Source organism: Platalea leucorodia, assembly GCF_965183815.1.
Source record: "Platalea leucorodia genome assembly, chromosome: 8".
Classification (NCBI taxonomy): domain Eukaryota; kingdom Metazoa; phylum Chordata; class Aves; order Pelecaniformes; family Threskiornithidae; genus Platalea; species Platalea leucorodia.
Window position 1 is genome coordinate 19,463,304 of NC_138830.1, and position 20,219 is coordinate 19,483,522.

At 37.6% G+C, this 20,219-nt stretch overlaps 1 protein-coding gene across 3 annotated transcripts in view; it reads right to left on the bottom strand.

The window, feature by feature from the left end:
• Positions 1-1,922: 1,922 nt before the first annotated feature.
• The window catches only part of RHBDD1 (rhomboid domain containing 1), a 53,796-nt gene continuing 35,499 nt past the window's right edge, over positions 1,923-20,219 (bottom strand). For all 3 annotated transcript variants that reach the window (XM_082319530.1, XM_082319532.1, XM_082319531.1), the window contains one exon: positions 1,923-4,974. In XM_082319530.1, coding sequence (XP_082175656.1) covers positions 4,856-4,974 — 119 coding nt within the window. In that variant the 3' untranslated portion in view covers positions 1,923-4,855. The remainder of the gene's footprint in view (positions 4,975-20,219) is intronic.

Here is a 20,219-nt window from a genome sequence, read left to right on the forward strand (position 1 = left end):
TCAATGGACAAAAGAGATGAACTTATCACTGTTCTGATGCAGCAGAAGACTGCTATCGTGTGTATACTCAATCTTCTCTTTTACTAACCCATTGCTTTACCATTCTGAGCATGTCATACAAAGATACCCAAACCATATTAAGTTTGTATGGCAAACTGTCCTTCTCCAATTTTCCCAGCTCCTGAAAGAGTAAATGCATATCAGTATTTATTACAAGATTTAGACCCATTAGAAAGCATGATATTCCTTTAGAAACAGTTCTACAACTGAAAGCTGAAAATTGTCAATATTTCCTTGCCCTCGGAAATCTGGTAAGAAGTAAGAAATTACCAATTTTTTTTTTTCTATACGTAGGAAACAATTAGTAGCTTACAATAAACCCATAAAATGATTCTATCCTTCCTGTCTGCAGACTGCTTCAAGAAGCCACAGCACACGAACATGAGTATCTGTTAGCCAGCTGTTTGGTTGAAGTGTGATTCACACTTAGTCATTCCGCACTAAACAAAAATCGTTACAATTCACCAGCCACAGCATCAGAAGTGAAAATGAACTGCAACACCCATCCCATCCCATCCCGACAACAGAAACCGCAGCTGTGCCTAAACTGTTTTTCAAGCCGTTCATTCAAGTTTCACTCAGATTTGCTGTGAAATCTTCAGACGTCGTACACCTATGAAGTTCCGTGGTCTAGATACGAGCAGGAGGTTTAAAGGTTCAACAGTTCTTTATTCTTGTATTTAACAGTATATACACTGAGCATACGTGGGTATCATAATTAGAGAGCAATGGATAACAAAAGAAAGTTCCTTTTGTCCTGCAGGCATTTCCAGTCATGTAATTATTACATAGGAGAAAAGGCAAATCATTTTGTCTTTATTTGGTCAGGATAACTATCTTGGACTAACAATGCTCACAGCTGCTTTGCTCTGTCTGCAATTTAAGCTCCTTACATATAAAAAAATAAAGACATCAGCCGTAAAGACAGTTGATACAAAGACTCTACCTCTCTCAGGTATGCCCTCTTTCCTCTTTTCTCCTTTTTTAGCCTAAGAGCTATCAAAACCGTGACTTTCTCCAGCTCAATCAAAATAGTCTCCTACCAAGGTCTGCTTCCATAAAGAATTTCCTTCTCTCCCCAGACACATCATCATTCCACCGACTTTTATATATATCACTAATTTAATGAACCAATCTAGGCCTTTTTTTCCTTATCTGCATATATGTGGTATGAACAAATTATATCTAATGATAAGAGTTAAATTCTCCCTTTCACTTTCAAATAAACCCAAACCAAAAAACCCAAAGGCAAAACTTTTCTGAAGCGGCCAGTCCCTTCGCTGTCTCCTACTACATCCTTTACGCCAATGGAGTTCTTGGAGTGATTCTTAGGGGATACGTGAAAATAAACAACCTGGCATTAGTCAAACTTTTTAAAAAATGGACCATGAAAATTCCGGTTTTGATTTTCACCAAACAAGCAAGCAAACCTTGTTTGCAAGGTAGCCGCGGAAAAGAAAGCTTCAGGCAAAACGACTTCTCGGAGAGGAGGCCGGCGGAGCAGAACGGACGTGCTCTCCCCCTGAACACCTCCCCGAGCACCACGATGTCCATTTAAGGGGGGCAGGACAGACTCGGATCTCCTTTACAGCCGGTACGGAGAACACTTATTTCCACCTACGCTCACCTAGCAGAATCTGTCCTGCTGTGGTGTGGAACACGTGTGAGTACTGTTTTCTCTATTTTAAGGGGCATTTTTCACCCCTTAGGAGAAGTGGTACTGCCAGGAAAAAAGCAGACGTACACAAGAATATATAATTTGCCTGGGCTTAAAGACAGGACAGAAGAGGGAAAAGAATTTTAAGTTAAACACACTGTTCTTTCACCACATCTTAATTCTGAACTGCAAGAAACCCCTATTTATTAGCAGTAATATGTTAGGTCATTCAACCACTGCATTTCAAGAATGCGCCTGTTAACAAGTCTGCTGATGAGGATTAATTAAGGGGGTGGAATTTCTTACACGGTACCTGATCAGAGAGTTTAGAGGAAGTACGAAAAATTCACAAGAAATCACAGCTCCTGCCACAAAGGAATCAAACTTCAAATGCTAAAATATTTTATACAAGATTGCTTTTTCTTAAAGAATCCTTACTTTATGTAGAGTTAGTCAGGCACTAAACAGCGTCAGAAAATACGCAACGTGGCATACTCATCTATGTAGGTTGCCCTTAATTTTTGTCCCTGAAGAGAGAAAGTGCAACAGAGCATATGTTAGGGATTCATCTGCAACTTACATCTACCATCATCAGCGCCCTGAAACCTAAACTGATGGGGTTTTTTTAATGGTAAAAATCCTACGAAGGAATCATTCTGTTAATAAACTTTCCCCAATACTTTAAGTACCAGAACTTTCCAATAATCCAATCCCCAAACTTCCACTAAATTCAAAAGAAACAAAATTAGTCTCAGCATAAGCAATCTGCCCCCTCAGTAGCACAAGCCTTCATTTCTAACAATACGGTGGCAGCTCTGCAATTTAAAATATACGCCTTCTTAATTACTATAATGAAAAAAGACAGTTTTAAATGTAAAAAAATATTTATTTCAATTTTGCATACAAAACCAGTCAAACCAGCCAAACAATTATCAGCACTGACAATTTTTGCAAATATTTAATGGCAAGTATTTCTAACCTCACTTTACAAAAATAAGCGCTTTTAGAACTGTAATCATGTTTTTGATTTTACTGAAGTATTTTTTTGCAGCTGACTAGCGGCTAATCCAATGGTTTTCAAATAATTAAAATAACAGAGCTTAACAGACACAGTAAGTTACACTGAAATTTTGACCAGAGCATTAAAGATTAGCCTGAGGAACCAGTGCTACTGCCTCCTCATTTACATATAATTATTACCCCCTGAGAAAAATAGGCAAACTGTATGCAGTTTTTTGATACCTATTTTTAGTGAGCATAGAAAAGTTAGCCAAAAGTAGCTGCTATTTTATTCTATGGCTACCGCATATACAGAAAAACCACCAAGACCGAGAACACAACAAAACCTAGCATTCCTCACGTACCAAGCGTCTTCCAATCTGCCAGCAAACACTTGGCATTGCAGTAACAGTGTTCCAACACTGCCTGGATGAGTACATCCATAGTCACACGGCAGCCGTGTCTTTCGGCTCTCAGAACCTTGAGCCACCTACCTGGCGTAACAACATTGCGCTGCTTCTTGGCATAAAAATCAACGACAGGTATAAGAAGGATGGTGAAAGTGAGAATGGCACAGGAGAGAAAGAACAGCTTGTGCGTTTTTCAGCAAACAAAAGCTTAGTTACAACCAGAAGGTGTACTCTTTATTTAAAGAGCATAGTAAAATAATTAGTTTCAGGATTTTTTTCTGGATGAAAACTACAGCACTATGTTTTTACATTCAAACTATAGCTCCACAGAGAAGCAGACTTCATGAAGCACAGACTGGTGATCACATGTACCTGAAACGAAGCCACTGAACTGCTCATCCTAATGCTCTACTTAATTAGCGCTGAAGAGATTCCAACAGTTCTGTGCCAAAGGCTGATAATCAAATTATTCACGTGCAATCACACCTCTTCAGGACTGAAAATAGTTACAGAGGAGTGTCCCCAATTTCAGAAGAATTTCTGCTATTGTGAGGAAAAAAAGCCTGGGCAACGAGTAATTTTTGAATGATACAAGAACAAAAAACCTTCGGGTTCGTTAGTTAACATTACTGCCTAGGCAGGTGTGCCACAAGCAGGACTACCGCTGTGTGACACGCGGCGAGCGGAGGGTCTGTCCAAAGTGACAGCTGAGCTCTCTGGTCTCCTATCAGCTGCTCCAGAGCTGGGTAGAGGAATTCTTTCTAGAAAATGAAGAATTCAAGCTAGCCTATATTTAGGCAAGATCGCCACAAGTCTGCAAACTCTTTACTGCTGCTACTGGATGTCAAATGAGACACATATAGAGAAACAGTAGAAATTCTGAAGCTGCATGAACAGCATATACATGATACAATTTCCAAGCCTTCTTAAAAAGGGAAATACATGCTTTGAAAACGTATAAGTTACTAAATAAATATGTTCTTTGTATGGCGTATCCACCTCCCTTTCCATAAAACTCCTAACAAATTGTTTCAACTCTAAAAGGAAGCATTTTATTTAAAACATAAATATTAAGAAAGGCTTTAGGAAATAATAAGTAGTTACAACTCAGTTTGATCACATACAAGCTCTAGATAAAATGGCACGTTTTAAGGAAGACTGCAACAGTAAAGGTTGTATTAAATAACTCCTTAGGGTAAGGATAGCTGCAACTATTTTTCACACAGTTTGCAAGACTGCTGAAAAGCTTAAGCCTAGACTCATATGATCTAGCTGTTGTCATCAAAGCAATCTTTTCAATTCCCGAAACAGTTGGTCATCATAGATAAACAGAGACAAGTTTGTATGGAAAAATTGCATAGTTTTACAATTGTATAAAAAAAAGTAATGTTTTTTTCATCTGTGATGAATGAAGAAAACCTGTAGTCTGACAATACCAGCAGTCAAAAAGCCAAGGAATCCTTGAAGAACTTCAGAAAAAAAGACAGTTTGGTAAAACCATCAGTCTTCTCCATATTTAAGGTGCATTAAGACAGAGACTGCCAAAGATCACGTTTTGATTCCTATCTCACACTTTTTACTCAAGTTCCAATTTTGAGCCTGAACTCACAAAATCCTCCGCAGTCTTACAACTAGGGGTAAAAAAATTGGAAAAATATTACAAACGAATCTGCCAATATTTTGGTAACTCTGAATAGCACTTTACAATTTACATCAACACCTGCCAACTTCATCGTCTCTCAAACCTACGAAGCCTTTGCCTTCTCATGTCCTCTTCTGAATGCTGCTCAGGTGGAAACCAAAAACCATAGGGTCGCCGCTCATTATTATACGTCGCTCCACCAAAATCTACAAGACACAATGAAAAACAACTGTTATTTTGTTCTGTGATATGAGAAAAATGCACATATAACCTGTAATCCAAAGCATCACAACACAAAGGAAACAGCGAGTTCAATGTTTCCAATTCTGATGGTTTCAGGGCAATCACAACTTCTAGCAACTGCTCTTAAAGACACTGAAATTAAAAAAAACAACCAACCAACCAAATGAAAACATAAAGCAACAAACCACAACCAAAAGAACACCCAAACATCTAACAGGTATTAACCTGGGAGTTCACATTTTTCATGATCCCTACTTTCTACAGTAAACTCCAGATTGTTAAACTATTTAAATGTCCTCACTAGCTACACTTGTGGCAAAATAAGCTCTTGGTTTTGCTTTTAGTCTTGCAGTCCAACACGTGCTGACCCATACCAGATGCACATACAACTCGCATCCCTAGCTGGCAGCAAGCAATTTCAGAAACGAACTACAGGTGGCAGCTCTGCCAGAGAGAACTGTACACGAATTAATCTGAGCAGAAGTAGCACACCAAGACGGAAGGTTCTCCAGCCTGGCACCCCAAGAGAAGACAAGAACAGGCTATTCCAGCAGCTCTTCAGAATTCACGTGAAGTCACCGAGCAAAGAAATGATTAAAAGGTTGTGGTTACGCACCACTCAACTGAAGGGCTCTGGGAAACAAAAAGGAGAGACTGCCTTCTGAGCACAGGCACAGGGTTAAGGATAAGCAAATTAGCTTTAAAGATAAAGCAACTGCCTCTGTAACATTCAGTATTTTTTTAAACTTTCACCTCAGGATCCCATTTAAATTAGCAAAAGTGCATACGGAGAACCCCAAGTAAGTATTGTACTGTTATGTTCATTTTCAAGATCAATTTCAAATACAGCTGTCTCCTGTACCAGGAATTGTTTGTAGCAAACACACACGGCCTGTTTACATGACATGAAGTCAGAAAGTCCAACTTATGACGAGGTTCTGTTAGTTTCTCTTCCAATTACAAAAGCATTTTAGTTTGTAGAGTACTCACCAATAAACATACGATTTTGTGAAAATACTAGAACATGTTCATAATTTTCCTTTTGTGTTTGCCAAGAAGTCAAACTCTTGGAAAACGCGTCCAGAGATAACCATAGCTGCTCAAACTCTGACATGCAGCAATATTAACGTAGATGTTTATAAAATGAGATGCGCTGCTTAAAAGGATTTTTCAAATTCCTATTAACACACAGGAAATGAATTTAATGTATGCTTTAGTATTTTATCTTCAGCTTATCCCTGCGTCTCAACTTGCTGGAGACAAATCTGAAAAATATTTCAGCTGTTACCCTGCCTCTGAAAATGCTACATCGTTATTTGACAAATACTGTTCAAAATATTATAGAAGGCTAACACGCATTGAAGTCACAGAGCTTGGCCCAGGTAACATTAACTGCAATGCTTCTCAATTTTACTTTTTTTTAAATGCAAGAACAATCTCCTTGTCTAAAAAAAAATTAGTTAATATCAGCAGCAGCATGGGCAGAATGGTTTTCATTAACAAAAAAATATTAAGCTGAACCAAATGTTCATTTACTATATTTATTTTCCCTCATCTTACTTTGTTACTTATACAAGAAGGTTTGTTTGAAAAGAAAAAACACATAGTTATTTTACTGTGTCTATTGACCACAAGCTGAGAAAAAACACTGGCTTACAATATTTTGTAACCCCATGAAGTATGAATTGTGGAGACATACTGGAATACAAATGTAAATCTATATGTATTTTTCTTATTCATCATCTACGAGTAAAGAAATTGTTAAACAAGACTGAATTCATTATAACATTCTCAGCGATGTTTATGTTGTCATGGCAAAAAAATTTATGAGAAAAATCACTGTGATTCTTAATTTTTTTTAATGGTATGTAATATCTGGGGTGAATAAATGGAAAAGAAAATCAGCAAGTTAAGGGCTTTTCACAATGTTGTTTACATAATAATATAATGCCTAGTATTTTCTCTATATTTTGACTTTTGATGGGTATACTTTAAATATAAATATTAACAATAGCTGAAATATATGAATTTTGATATATGAAAAGCAATATAGTCAAGATCCTAATCATACAAATGGCTGCACCATACGTAGTCAAAACTGCACTGTAATGCTGAAGTTCGATATTTTTTGTTTTAAATCATCATAATTAAGGATACATTTGCATTTAAAAAAAAAAAATCTTTTCTGTAGTGGCCTTGTCAAATATCAAGGTTTCTCATTAAAACATTTATTTTTCTCTATAGCATCCTTAGTTTTTATTTAAGAAATCCGATGCCACTTATAAAGTTAAGACAAGTACTGGCAGAGTCCCTGTAAAATACACTCAGTGCTTCAAATATAAATGTGTTTTAATAATCACTAGAAATAGAAAGAAATGTTATAAAAAAGATGCAAAATGTTGTTTATATGTTGACCCAAAAATAAAAGACTGACAATGCATTTTGAAAAGCTTTATGTTCAAGAAAAGAGATTATTTTACATCAAACAACATGGTCACGACTGAAGTTGTCTGAATGTGAAGGTTAAATACATGTACTTATATATGTGTATATATATATTTAAATTATCCTGTTACCCAAAATAGTTCCCTGACTCATTTTTTTTTAAATTACAATAAAAGTATTAATGAAATAACCTTTATCTAACCAAAATATTTATAAGCCACAGTGTTCAGAAATGGTAATTAGGCCACTGTTTCTACTGAAACAACACCCGGACTTCTGTGCAAGAAATGAACACAATCTTTTCAACACATCAGCAAAAAACTTCAAGACTAATGGATTTTAAGATTGTATCGAAAGTATTTAAAAAACTGCAATAACACCAGATGATAGACAAACGCAAAGGATATAGTACAAAAAAAGTTAGAACAAAACACTAACCCCTTACATGGCATATTTTTAAATTAATTTTATTGTGAACTGGAACTGTGTTCTGTGAATACGGAAGACTGAGACACTCCACACCTTTCCTGTCACTCTGGGGTGGTTATTTTTTGTTACTAAAGTTTACAGTTATAGGACTTTGGACCAAAACAAGAACAGCACTGTAACAGCAACTGGTTTAACTAAACCTGTATTAGCGTAATGCAAATAAAGCTTTAATAACCATAAACATTTTCATCCACATGTGAAGTAAATATGCTTATCATGCCTAAAATACTTGCTGTAGTTAGGCATTACAGCACATTACTCTGAACCTACAGTCCCCCACAGGCATAATGTATAATGCATTAAGCACTGGTTCAAAGGTTACTCAGCATGTCAAACTCAGAAATTTGATTAATCACAGACACACAGGCTGAAATGACGGCGACAACACCGATTGTCTTCCCTTTTTAACATATTTTTTCCCCGCTATGAATGAGCAAGCATCTCTCAGTTAAGAAAACTGAGTGTGCTTTGCACTCAGAGGAGCAGAGTCGCACACAGCTCATCAGCTTGGACGGCCAGGGCTGACACGGAGCGCGCCTGCCCACCCTGGCTTCTCCATCTTCCTTCAGCGCCTGGTCGACATCAAGATTTACATGAGGAACTGCTTGTATAGTAACCATAGCAACAATTTTGGAAAGAAGACTGTAAAACAACTTGTGCTGACCCACGAGACCAGTTTTACTTGATAAAAAACCCAACACAGATTTGCAGATTGTTACTCAAATTTGCGCCCTTTTTCTTGGATTTAAACAATACAGAAAAATAAGAACTATTGAGCAGAAGTCTTCTCAAGTCAAAAGATATAATTAACCAGGGGAACCCCTCAAGAAACTAGGGAGTTTATCGTACTCTCTTGGTTTCAGTCAAGTTCCAAGTTTTGGAAACAAATTACTGGCATGTTCAACACAGTCATTTTAAAAATGCAACGCCCAATCTGATAAAGCAGAAAGAAAAAAATATATCTTTATATGAGACTATTAGCCATACCTCATTGGATACTGGAGGCTTTGCACTGAAAATCCTGCACCCAATATTGGTTCTTCTGATTCCTAAGAAAAACTTCTGGTTTATATTTTAAGTTCTATTACCTGCTTTAATTTTTATAGTTAACAGATTGCAAACAAACAACTATCTCAATTCTGAAATTCCTGAAATTCTGATACGGCAGCTACTCACTGCCTATAAAGATCTTATTGAATGATATTTCTGTTTTAGAACAAAAATCTAAAATTCTACACAAACAAAGACAGCACATAACAAACTCAACCAACAATAAATGCAAGGAGTTAAGACTGTCTTACTGAATACAAGTCTTTCAGATGAAAGACTTAACTCTGCAATACACATATATTTCAGTTCTGTTCTCATGCAATTCTGGGCACTACTAACTTACAACAGCTGATAATGCCCAAAACTTCCTTAGAGACTTTATGATAGCAGAAGGAAACTTAATAAATGCTTCAGTGTGCCTTTTGGATTAATATTTGAGAATTTGAGTTTATGAAGTAAACCCTGAACCTCCATTTCATCACTGAACTGATGCCAAATAGTTCACCTCACTTGTAACAGGTCATTTGCAAGTAAAAGATTATTTAAAATTAAGTACTATCACACTGAGTACGTTTATAAGACAATCAGAAGAGCAATAGATTATTATTCTTGTTCATTATTCAATTACATCACATTTGTTGAAAGGCAAAATTGATGAAAAATTGAATATTAAAAAATTTTGGCTTCTGTTGCTATACCGATTGCATGATATATTTGAAAAAAATAACGCATAATCACAACACAAAATTTAAGGTGGTTTTTTTTTATTCTTCCATATGCTATGGATGTTAAAGCACAGGCAGCTATCACTACTGGACAAACAGCAGAAGTTTCTACTGTGGACATTCACAGCTCCATGTTATACCAAATCACCAACACGGTCAATCTCCAGAAGTGTCCTATCCCCCAGAAACTAATTCTAGCCACAGAAACAAATGTCAGAAACAGGATCAACTCATGCCTCTTTGCTCACATCTCTTCTATCTAGGCTTAAGCCTTATCTTTTCCAAAGAGTTTCGCATTTGAAGCATAATTTTGAAAGATCTGATCATCTTGTAGTGAAAAGCAAAGAAGCTAGAGAGCATTACACGCTGAATTGCTTTAAGCAACTCGGAGAGAGATGCTTGAGGAGCAATTTTATAGTCAAATAATAGAACTTATAACCCACACAGATCCATAGGTTTTAGTACAGGATGCCCAGGATGACAGCTGCAACCGGGCCACCGTTTCTCTCCTTCAAGAAACGAAAGGAGAAAGGGCACGTATTAGCTTGCAATATTAAATTCACACTTTTAACCGTGCACGTAAGACTCCATTCGCAAGCAAGAAGATGCTCCAATAACGAGATCTTAGAGCCTTGCACTGCATTCAGCGGGGAGGCGCGGGGCCGGGGCTCCCGCACCCAGCAGATGGCACCGGAGCCACGCAGGCTGCCTCGCAAGCGAGGACGCGCTCCAGCCAGCGAAGCATTCCGCCTTGTAAGCAGAATTAGGGTTATTTTGAAACAGATGGGCTCTAGAGAAGCTGCTGCACTGAATATTATAGAGTTGTTTATTGTCTGGCTGGTTTGAAACCCAGGGATAATTTGCCAGCGCCTAGTAGTTTCTCTGCCACATCAGGTTTCATCAAAAGGAAAGCAAAGTGAAAGCCACTGGAATACATATATACTTTTTTCTTTACTAAACCAGTCCTAAATTCAGAACTTAACTTGCTATTGTGTACAGTGCTTCGCAGCAGAACGTCTGTCCTGACAAGACCAACTGCATAACCAACAACTTAGCCCTGAAGCTGAACAGCTAACACAGCTATCTTGTATACAAGAACCCTCTAAATTTTGCCTGTCTTGTTATCAAGTAAAATTTGTCTAGTGTTTTTCTCATTTTATGCATCTGCAATACAACGCTGTCACCCTCGGACACGCACAGCACACTCTTTGAGGCTTTTGACGGTAACAGTGCTCCCTTCCCCAGATCTTTTTCACACATTCTCAGCACTTCAAATACTAAAATACAGTAATACAGTTACCAGATGCATGATCTAGAAGAGCACACAGAAGAGGTGAACAAATGAACATCATTAATGACAACAATTCATCACTTAGAATATTTTGGTGGAAATAGCAAAAAAAAAAAAAAAAACCAAACAAAAACCAAACCAAAACCAACCCCAAAACCAAAGACAGCTCCTGTTTCCCAAAGAAAGCACACAGGTGAAAGGACATACTCAGCATCCTTGGAATTGTAAGTTCTAGCTACATCAGTCTAGCAGATAATTCAGAACTGCTCTTCTGAATACGACATGTGAACCTCCAGCCAAACTCACTGCAAACGCAGGCAGACCGCTCCACAAAGCGGCATACAGATTTCACAGGAACACCAGAGAGATTGATGTGGCTGTGGCACAGCAAGCCTTGTTCGACAGCAAAGCAAAACTTTGCAGCCAGCTGGCAGTGCAAATGAGCCATCCATTTAGTCTTCACCTATACACTGCCCTCTAAACATGAGGATCAGATGTAAGGACAATTTGAAACATGCCATCCTGTCAGTGTAATAATAATACTTGTAGAATGTGTGTCAAGTGTGCATTTTTTGCTCCTCTGCATGAAATTCAGCGTAAGGAAGAAAAATCAACCAGTCATCTTACAGGGTGAGCCAAACAGGCAACATCTCCACACGGGCTTCTGTACAAGCCACAGAAGTGTTACATCAAACACACTCACTTGATTTTTCCTCCTCTCTGAAGTAATGGCCTTAGTTTTAGGTCAGATAATAGGATTTACAAGAGAGTTTCTGTAAGCTTCAGGAAGAATTTATCAAGCTACCGAACTGTGAAAGTCTGACCGGTAGAAATAAGCAATTAGGTCCTTGATAAATACTGATGCTGCTAGATAAAAGGTGAGTGTAGCAAATAAGTAGCAATGGTATTTCAAAGCAGCGTGTCTGTATTTCTTTTTCAGGCTAGCTTTAGTTGTGGTAAGAAAGAATCTAGAATATTTCGCTTGAATAGCTTATAATTTTCACTATCGCTATCTGCCCTGGCACCAGTGAATGTGCTATCCATACAAAAACCAAACGATACAAACATTTACATACCCACACGAAGAACAAACACTTCTCATTTCCAAAAAACTCTTACTTTTGTAGAAGATAACCACAGACAAGCGACAGTCTCTCTTCAACGTAGTGAGGAACACAGAGCTAACCAAAATGTAGAGAGCCCTGATCTGGATGAAAAGACTGGTCTGTGCCAAGAGGAGAGCCCTGAACAGGTGCCTCAGATATAATCATCTTGTGTCCAAGCATACACAAAGATAATCCTGGCTTTGATTTTCCCAGCCTTTGAAAGGTGGGACAGACAGGAAGCCTACACTTAGCAGAGCCCTAGCAAACTCATGGGATTTCCTCTTTCTTGAAACAATGTTTTCTGCAGCCAACAAATTGCTCACTCAAAGACTGTTAGCTTAGGTCTTCACAAATGCAGGACTATTAGGATTATCTCATGTAGACATCACCATTTTATACAGCTTAATTGCTTCACTGCATCTTCTGTATTATCATGTCATTTGATTACAGAACGGATTGCCAACATCTGTACCTACGTCACTATCAAAGGAGTAAGAGAAATCCTGTATTCATTGGCCTAAGAGCTCACAGATCTGGCAAGCTCTTCCAATCCTTTTTCTAGGAACTGTTTTGCGTCTAAAGATAGCTTACATAGTCACCAAAGCCAGGACGTTTGTTCAGCCGCTTCAAACCTTTCTTCTAGGAAATACAGACAGTATAGAGCATCTGTCTCTCTACCCTTGGGTAACCTTCCCGTGGCTCCCAAAAAGAAGGTTACTTTTCTCCTCCTGAAACAGAGAGAGTAGAAATATGAAAAAAAATGTATGGGAAGATGACCACATAGGGAACCCTCTAGTACAGACCTCCTCAAGAGAAGTGCTGTTGATGACCTTTGGAGGTCCCAGACTGACATCCTTCAAGAAACAGATCAAGATTGTTAAAATAAGTGCGAAAGACACAGTTTATTTATTGATGCTACCGGGCAATAGTGGTTTGAAAATATTTGATCAAATCTCATAACAACTTAGAACACTTGCTTGGCTTTCATTTATACCAGTGTCATATAATGTATTTCTTCCGTAAACAGCATAGCCCTGCTAACTATGTTATAATGCCAGGATATAATTCAAGTTCACAAACAGCTCTTGGGCATGCTGTAGATTACATACGATGCACTACACTGCCGTATCTGTGGTATACACCTGACTTACCTTGCTTTTTAATACACAATACCAACGTTTAAAGTGTTCTATTTGAGAAAATGGGAGTTCTCTCAGTTTCTAAACATCCAAACATATAATTTTTATGCATAATCAACCAGATATTTTTGATGCATATGGAATTGGAAAAAGTAAACAGGAGGGCAGGGAGAAGCTAGAGTTAAAGAGTTCAGTGTTGCCATAGTTCTTCTGTATCTTCCAGCCAATTAGTAGTCAAATCTTAAGGTTAGTTTAACCAACTACCTTCTGATATATTGAGTTGCACAGAGAATCCTAAGGCAGTGCATATGCAACATCATTTTTCCTCCTCTCATACTTTAGAAGGACTAGGAGGCTTCCAGAAAGAGTTGAGGCAAACAAAACACAGCAGCCTTTTCACTGTTTTATGTGGCACTAGAAGCCAGGCAGGAACCACAATTAAAAAAAACCTATAAAATGGCAAATCTGCTTTTATTCTCTCATCTCCTTCCCTCTGCAAAATGCAGACATGCTATACAGTCTGACAGATTTGGCTTTTAACACTTAGCACTGTCCAATTTTTTTCCTACTCAGCTCCAAGCAGACCACATTTAATAGCCTACGCTATTGTTTCTAACACTGCCCTTTAAGTTTCTGTCAATGTATGAAAGAATTTTGTCATGCTATGAAGCAAACTATTCTTCCTGGTGCTGGTGCCAACATTCCTCATCTACAGACTTGAACATAACAAACTGGTGAAGAAGAGAAACGGAAGTCTAACTACTGTTTCTGTGCTGTCCTTCGGAATGGCTGACAAATGAAAAATTAAATTAGCAAGAAATTAGTTGTGGCTAATGAAGTTAGGAGGAAAGCAATATACAATGAATCCAGATACAACTGGATTGTTAGAAGAGCAGTGAAATCAATCTTGAACACAGTCTCTCTCATTTTTAAAAGAAGAGATGATAAAATTGAGAAACACACAAAGCCATTCCCTCCAAAAGGTCTGATAATTTGTTTTGGTTAGGAGAAGAGATGGCTAAGACTTAATAGGGGTATCTTAATCCCTTCATACACCAAGATTTTAAAATTTATTTTAATCATGCCTCAAAGTCTCATCTTTGCTGTATCCATATCACCAAAATAACAAACTCTTGTTAAAGTAACAAAAGTTATTAAAAGCACATTGGTAACATTTTTAGAGTAGAGACCATCAGTCACTGCCTCAGAATAACCCAAAAGCACCCTCAAATCATACGTTTGCAACAAATAATCAACACTACAATGCAGAAGTAAGAGGATATAGACCACTGCTGGACTTGATGCACTTCAGAAAAGAATGAAGGGGGTTAGTTTTATAGCTGCCTCCAGCTACCGTCTAGCTGGATACTGAAAATGCTACAGGAGAGGTGACGTAAAATAAACTCACTGCATTTTCCAACCACCTAATAATTCTCCAGATGTTAATTCTCTTAAACAAGGCTAAACTCATTATTAAACTTAAAATGGTCGATACATAAAAATCAAATGTATCTTTCATTCCCAAGCATTGAAAGGGATTTACTAACCAACTCAAAAAAACCCTTGACCTATATAGACATGCTACTTAACCTGTCTTTAGGCTAAGACAGACAGACATCTATTCCTCTTCAGAGTATTAAGAAGAAAGCTAAGAGTAACTTCAGTTACAAGACGAATTTCAGGTAGGCTGTATATTTACCATAATCTAGTAGAAGTTTTTTGTTCAGCTGGAAATAGCGAGGTATCATTTTCCTTATTTCTTTACTTTATGTTCATCTCTTTCAAGCACCTGCAGTACATCCTTCACTGAAAAAAAACTAGAATTGGAGACCTCGTTATTCCATACTCTTTTCTACACAGTTTCTTCCCTTGGTTGGTTTGTGAGTGCGTATTCACTAGTGTTTAGACGTATTTTCCAATTCCATCCTCCAAATGATATTTAGATATGTTACTTTATAAAATTACTTAAGTGACTTATTTTGCAATTCACATGACCCGTATTTTATTCTTCTGGACTGTTTTTACAGTAAGTTGCACAGATCAAGTAAAGAACACTGTCAAAAATACAGTGAGGTAAACCACTAAAAATGAGATCTAAGACAAGGAGTAAAGCAAGAACAAAACAGAATAAGGAGTTACACAAAATAGAACTGAAAAGGCTGAAAGTTTCTCCTGGCAGAAAGAAGGAATAAATGCAAATGAAATGTCATCATCACTACACAGTTGCTTACAATTCTGAAGTTACTCAAGTTATGCCCTTACCAGTGTACAACATGCCTATTCTTGGCAAATATTTTTGTATGATGTTACAGTACTTGGTTCAATGCTTCTGAACTGTAAAGCTCACAGGGAAATTCTGGTCCTTTCTGGACCCTAAAAAACAAGACCAGAAAAAAAAAAAAAAAAAAAACAAACGAACACAAAGCTCCCCTGATCAATAGTTAAAAAAATACTTACATTTCATTGATTAACATTAAATACTTTAATAAAAAGTGCCTTGTTTGATATTGCTAATGCACATGACTACTTGGTAAAAAATGAGCATAAAGATAACATAACAGAGTCACACTAGGAGACTTACTCTTTTTTTCTGAAACCCACCCCCTAATTCCTCTTTTTATAGCTCGACTAAACCGGTTTTAAAAACTAGTTCAACTAATCTGGTTTTAAACAATTTAGCTGGAATCTTCCTCATTCCCTCAGAGATTGTTCTGCAGCTTAATGCAGTTAGCTGCTTAGGAAGATACCCTTGCACTGTTCTATGGTATTCTTCTTCCTTGGTCATCAAACCCTCTAAAAATTCTTTTCCAAGTTGTCAGGTCTTTCAAGTTCTTTAGCTAAATCTATATATAAATCATAGTTTAAAGTGATTTGATTGTAAAATGAAGCATAATTTATTGCTAGAACCATAGCAACCAGAGCTACAAAGAACATCAAATGATTATCTAGTCCATCTTCATGCCCTATGGCACAGTTACCTTCGTCACATTCATGAGAAACCTCTGCTTAACCTTAAAACCCTTGCAGGATGAAGGGTCCACAAAATTCTTTGCCAATTTATTCCATTACTTATCATTATTAATATCTAACTTAAATTTCCACTGATGAAATAACACCTTTATTTCTTGTTTTATAAATTGTAGTAAATTTACATTCCCTTCCTCTTTGCAGCTACTTTTAATGTATTTAGAGATTTGTGTATTATCAGACATCTTCTATAGATCAACTGCCCTCTGCCTCCTATCTCATACTCTATGTTCTTTTCAGTTGTTTTTTCTAGATCCCCACTTAATTCTTACTGCTTTCCCCCTCTGACTCTCCAGACGCTTCCCATCCTTTATCAAAAGAAGTGCTAAAAACTTGATGCAGTGCTACATGTAAGGTCTTATTAGTACTGAACAGCACAAAAGCACGTGCAGGTAAGATGCCTTTTCACAGATTCACCGTGAGGCAAATGTTATATGACACTGGTCATCCACGTTATGTCACTGGCATGCAGAACTTCAAACAGAATTTCTTCCATCTTTTTTGAGACAGCCTTCCAATTCGCCAAGATAACTCTTAATTCTCATCCTGTGTTCCAGTGGTTCTGCAGCCTTTCTGAGCTGGTATCAGGAGGTACTTACATTGCATTACATCATCCAAATTACAAACAAAAGTACAACAGCACACAGGGCAGAGCATTGCATATAATCCATACTTCAACACATGCTTTTCTAGTTAGTTTTACACCCACCTAATAGTGTAATCAATGCATATTTCCATTGCTTGTTTTTAGAATACTGCGCAAGACAAAGTAGCAAAGGCCACACTGGTTTCACACACAGCCCAACTCACATGGTTTCTTCCTTATATACACAACTTATACCTCTTTATTCAGACTAGTTGTTTGCTATGACTAGTTGTCGTAGCAAACCCATACAGCCTTGTTACTTACCTGCCTGTAACTTTTCCAGGCTTTTATACTGTGTTTTTCTGGAAATTTAAACTGCCTGGCTTATATAAAACCTTCGCTCCTTCCGCCATCCCAGACGAACACCGTATTTACCCCCTTCTGGTCTATTGTAACCTCACAGAATCATAGAACATCTCGAGTTGGAAGGGACCCATAAGGGTCACAGAGTCCATCTCCCTGCTCCTCATAGGGCTAACTAAAGCTAAACCATATGACTAAGAGCATCGTCCAGACACTCCTTGAACCCTGACAGGCTTGGCATCGTGACCAGTTCCCTGGGGAGCCTGTTCCAGTGATTGACCACTCTCTCAATGAAGAACCTTTTCCTAATGTTCAATCTGAACTTCCCCTGACACAGCTTCGTTCCATTTCCTCATGTCCTATCGCTGGTCACCAGAGAGAGGAGATCAGCGTCTCCCCCTCCACTGCCTCCCTTGAGGAAGATGTAGACTGGCCTCATCCTTCTCTTCTCCAATCTGAACAAACCAAGTGACCTCAGCCGCTCCTCTTAAGTTTTGCCCTCAAGGCCTTTCACCATCTTGGTCACCCTCCTCTGGACACACTCTAACAGTTCGATGACCTTCTTATATTGAGGTGCCCAAAACTGCACACAGTAGTCGAGGTGGGGCCACACCAGTGCAGTGCAGAGTGGGACAATCACCTCCCTCAACTGGCTAGCTATGCTGTGCTTGATGCACCCCAGGACACAGTTGGTCCTTTTGGCTGCCAGGGCACACTGTTGACTCATATTCAACTTGCCATCAACCCAAACCCCCAGATGTCTTTCTGCAGGGCTGCTCTCCAGCCTTTTGTCCCCCAATTTGTATGTGTAACCAGGATTACCCCGTCCCAGGTGAACTTGCTCTTGTTCAATTTCATACGGTTGCTGATTGCCCAGCTCTCTAGTCTATCCAGATCTCTTTGTAAGACCTCGCCCATTCTGCCATTACCTGAGACAGCATGGTACTCTGAGCATCATTCCAACAAAATAAACAGAACTTATTATAAACAAGGACATTAAATTTGTATAAGTCCATTTCCTCCCAATTTTTATCCCTCTGAAGTGTATACTGCATTGTGAAGTTATGCCAGTTTTCCACTTTGACCCCTCTTCCTGTTTCAATGTTATGAATTAATTTGTATTTTACTTTGACTATTCCCCTTGTTTTTTCTTGATCAAATTTCTCAAGACAACTAAACTGGTATTATTTCCTTGAGGTTTGGTGTTAGAAAGGCCATTAAGAAATGACAATTTTTAAACCCAGAACTTAAATATACTTTCCTTTACAAAGCCTATTTGAAATTATTAATACTTGTTAAGATCTGTATTTCTCATCTATTAAAAAAAAAACTTGAACTAAAATAATAAGAATTAAGCAGTATTTGCTTACTGTCACGGGTAAGCCAGAGAGCTATGGAGACCACTTGCTCAGATCCTAAGATCAGAATCTGACAACAGCTTCTTCTTTAACATATCAAAAATTTCCTGTTGAGCTCATGCTAAGAGATTTTACATTTCAGTTTATCCAGTTATTAACTTGTGCATCCAAAGAAATAAAGTGGAAAATGAAAAGGAAATCTTTATATTCATCCTCAAATAACTGAAAAAGTAAAAAGTGCTACCTAATGCGTCTTAGTAGCTCCAAAGTCCTGAGTACCATCAAGATCAGAAATAATTTTGGCAAATTATTTTATTACAAACAGTAATTCCTTTATTAAATAAGACAAATGGGCTTTGTTTTTCCAATTAAAATTGTTGTTAAAGGTATCCAGAAACCTAACTGGATATTTATTTCTTTCAACTAAATTCTAATTTTCATCCAAATGTTGCTTCACATGAAGTTGATTAAAAAAGTACTATATAAATGCATTATTCATTCTTTATAGTATCATCAGTCATAGCATTATGTTAAAAAACAGACTAAATGAATGTTTAAGCTATGTAATTACTTGAATGGAGACAAAAAGTACCAAGTTATGCTATCTGAATCACCATTTTTCCCCCTCAAAAAAAAAACCAAAAAACCACTCACTCAAAGCTAGATTTAAATTATTTCAGGTTCATCAAACCTAGGAGCTAGCCACACCTTTTCATGTACTACAGGATATAAATGGTACAACATATCCTCTGCCAAGTCACTGAAAGACTTAAGAGGTGCAGACATTCACTACCACCTTGCAATGCTCAAACTGCGAACCATATCTGAAATACCTAACTGAGGCTATGACGCCTAATGAACCCTTTGCAGAAAGGACCATATCTGTCCATACTTAAGCTTGCTAAATGTAACTAACTGCATTAGCAAAACTTCTTGAGCTAACGAAACTAAGACTTTTTGATCAGAGCTGACTCATGTCTGACCAGCTTTCAGGGCAAGCTGAGCTTGCTCACGTATGTCTACAAGACTGCACAGTCATATTAGATTGAATATGAAAGACAAAATTGTCTCGTACATTCCTTTTGAGAATAATCCTAAAAACTACTGATGCAGACCGACAACAGCAGGGAATCTATGTAATGCCCAAAATAATCAGAAATTTATTTTTAAATGCAAGTTAGAGACTCCAGATAGAAAACAAAAAGTATAGAAGCAAACCAGAACAGTTGGCCTTAGGACCACAAGGATGCAGCCATGATGTTGGCCAACAAGATATGATATGGAGATATATAGTTTTCTTGAAACTACTAGAAATGACTAATTTATTCAGTCAGACATCAGAAAAAGGTTCAGAACATCATTTTTAAGATAGTCCCAATGAACAAAATGTAAACTATACCCAGTCTATAGAATTAATCCAATGATAAAACAACAAGAGGTAAAATAGTAAATCATGGGTAAATCCAAGATTAGGAATATTCACTGACCTTAGTTTACCACTAAAAGCATCCCCAGACTAAGTTTGTTAACATTCATAAGAATCTTAATATATATAAAAATCACATTTGGAAAAAAAACACTTTGTTTTTCCATTACTGCATTTCTGCTTGCCTAACAAAGACACACACC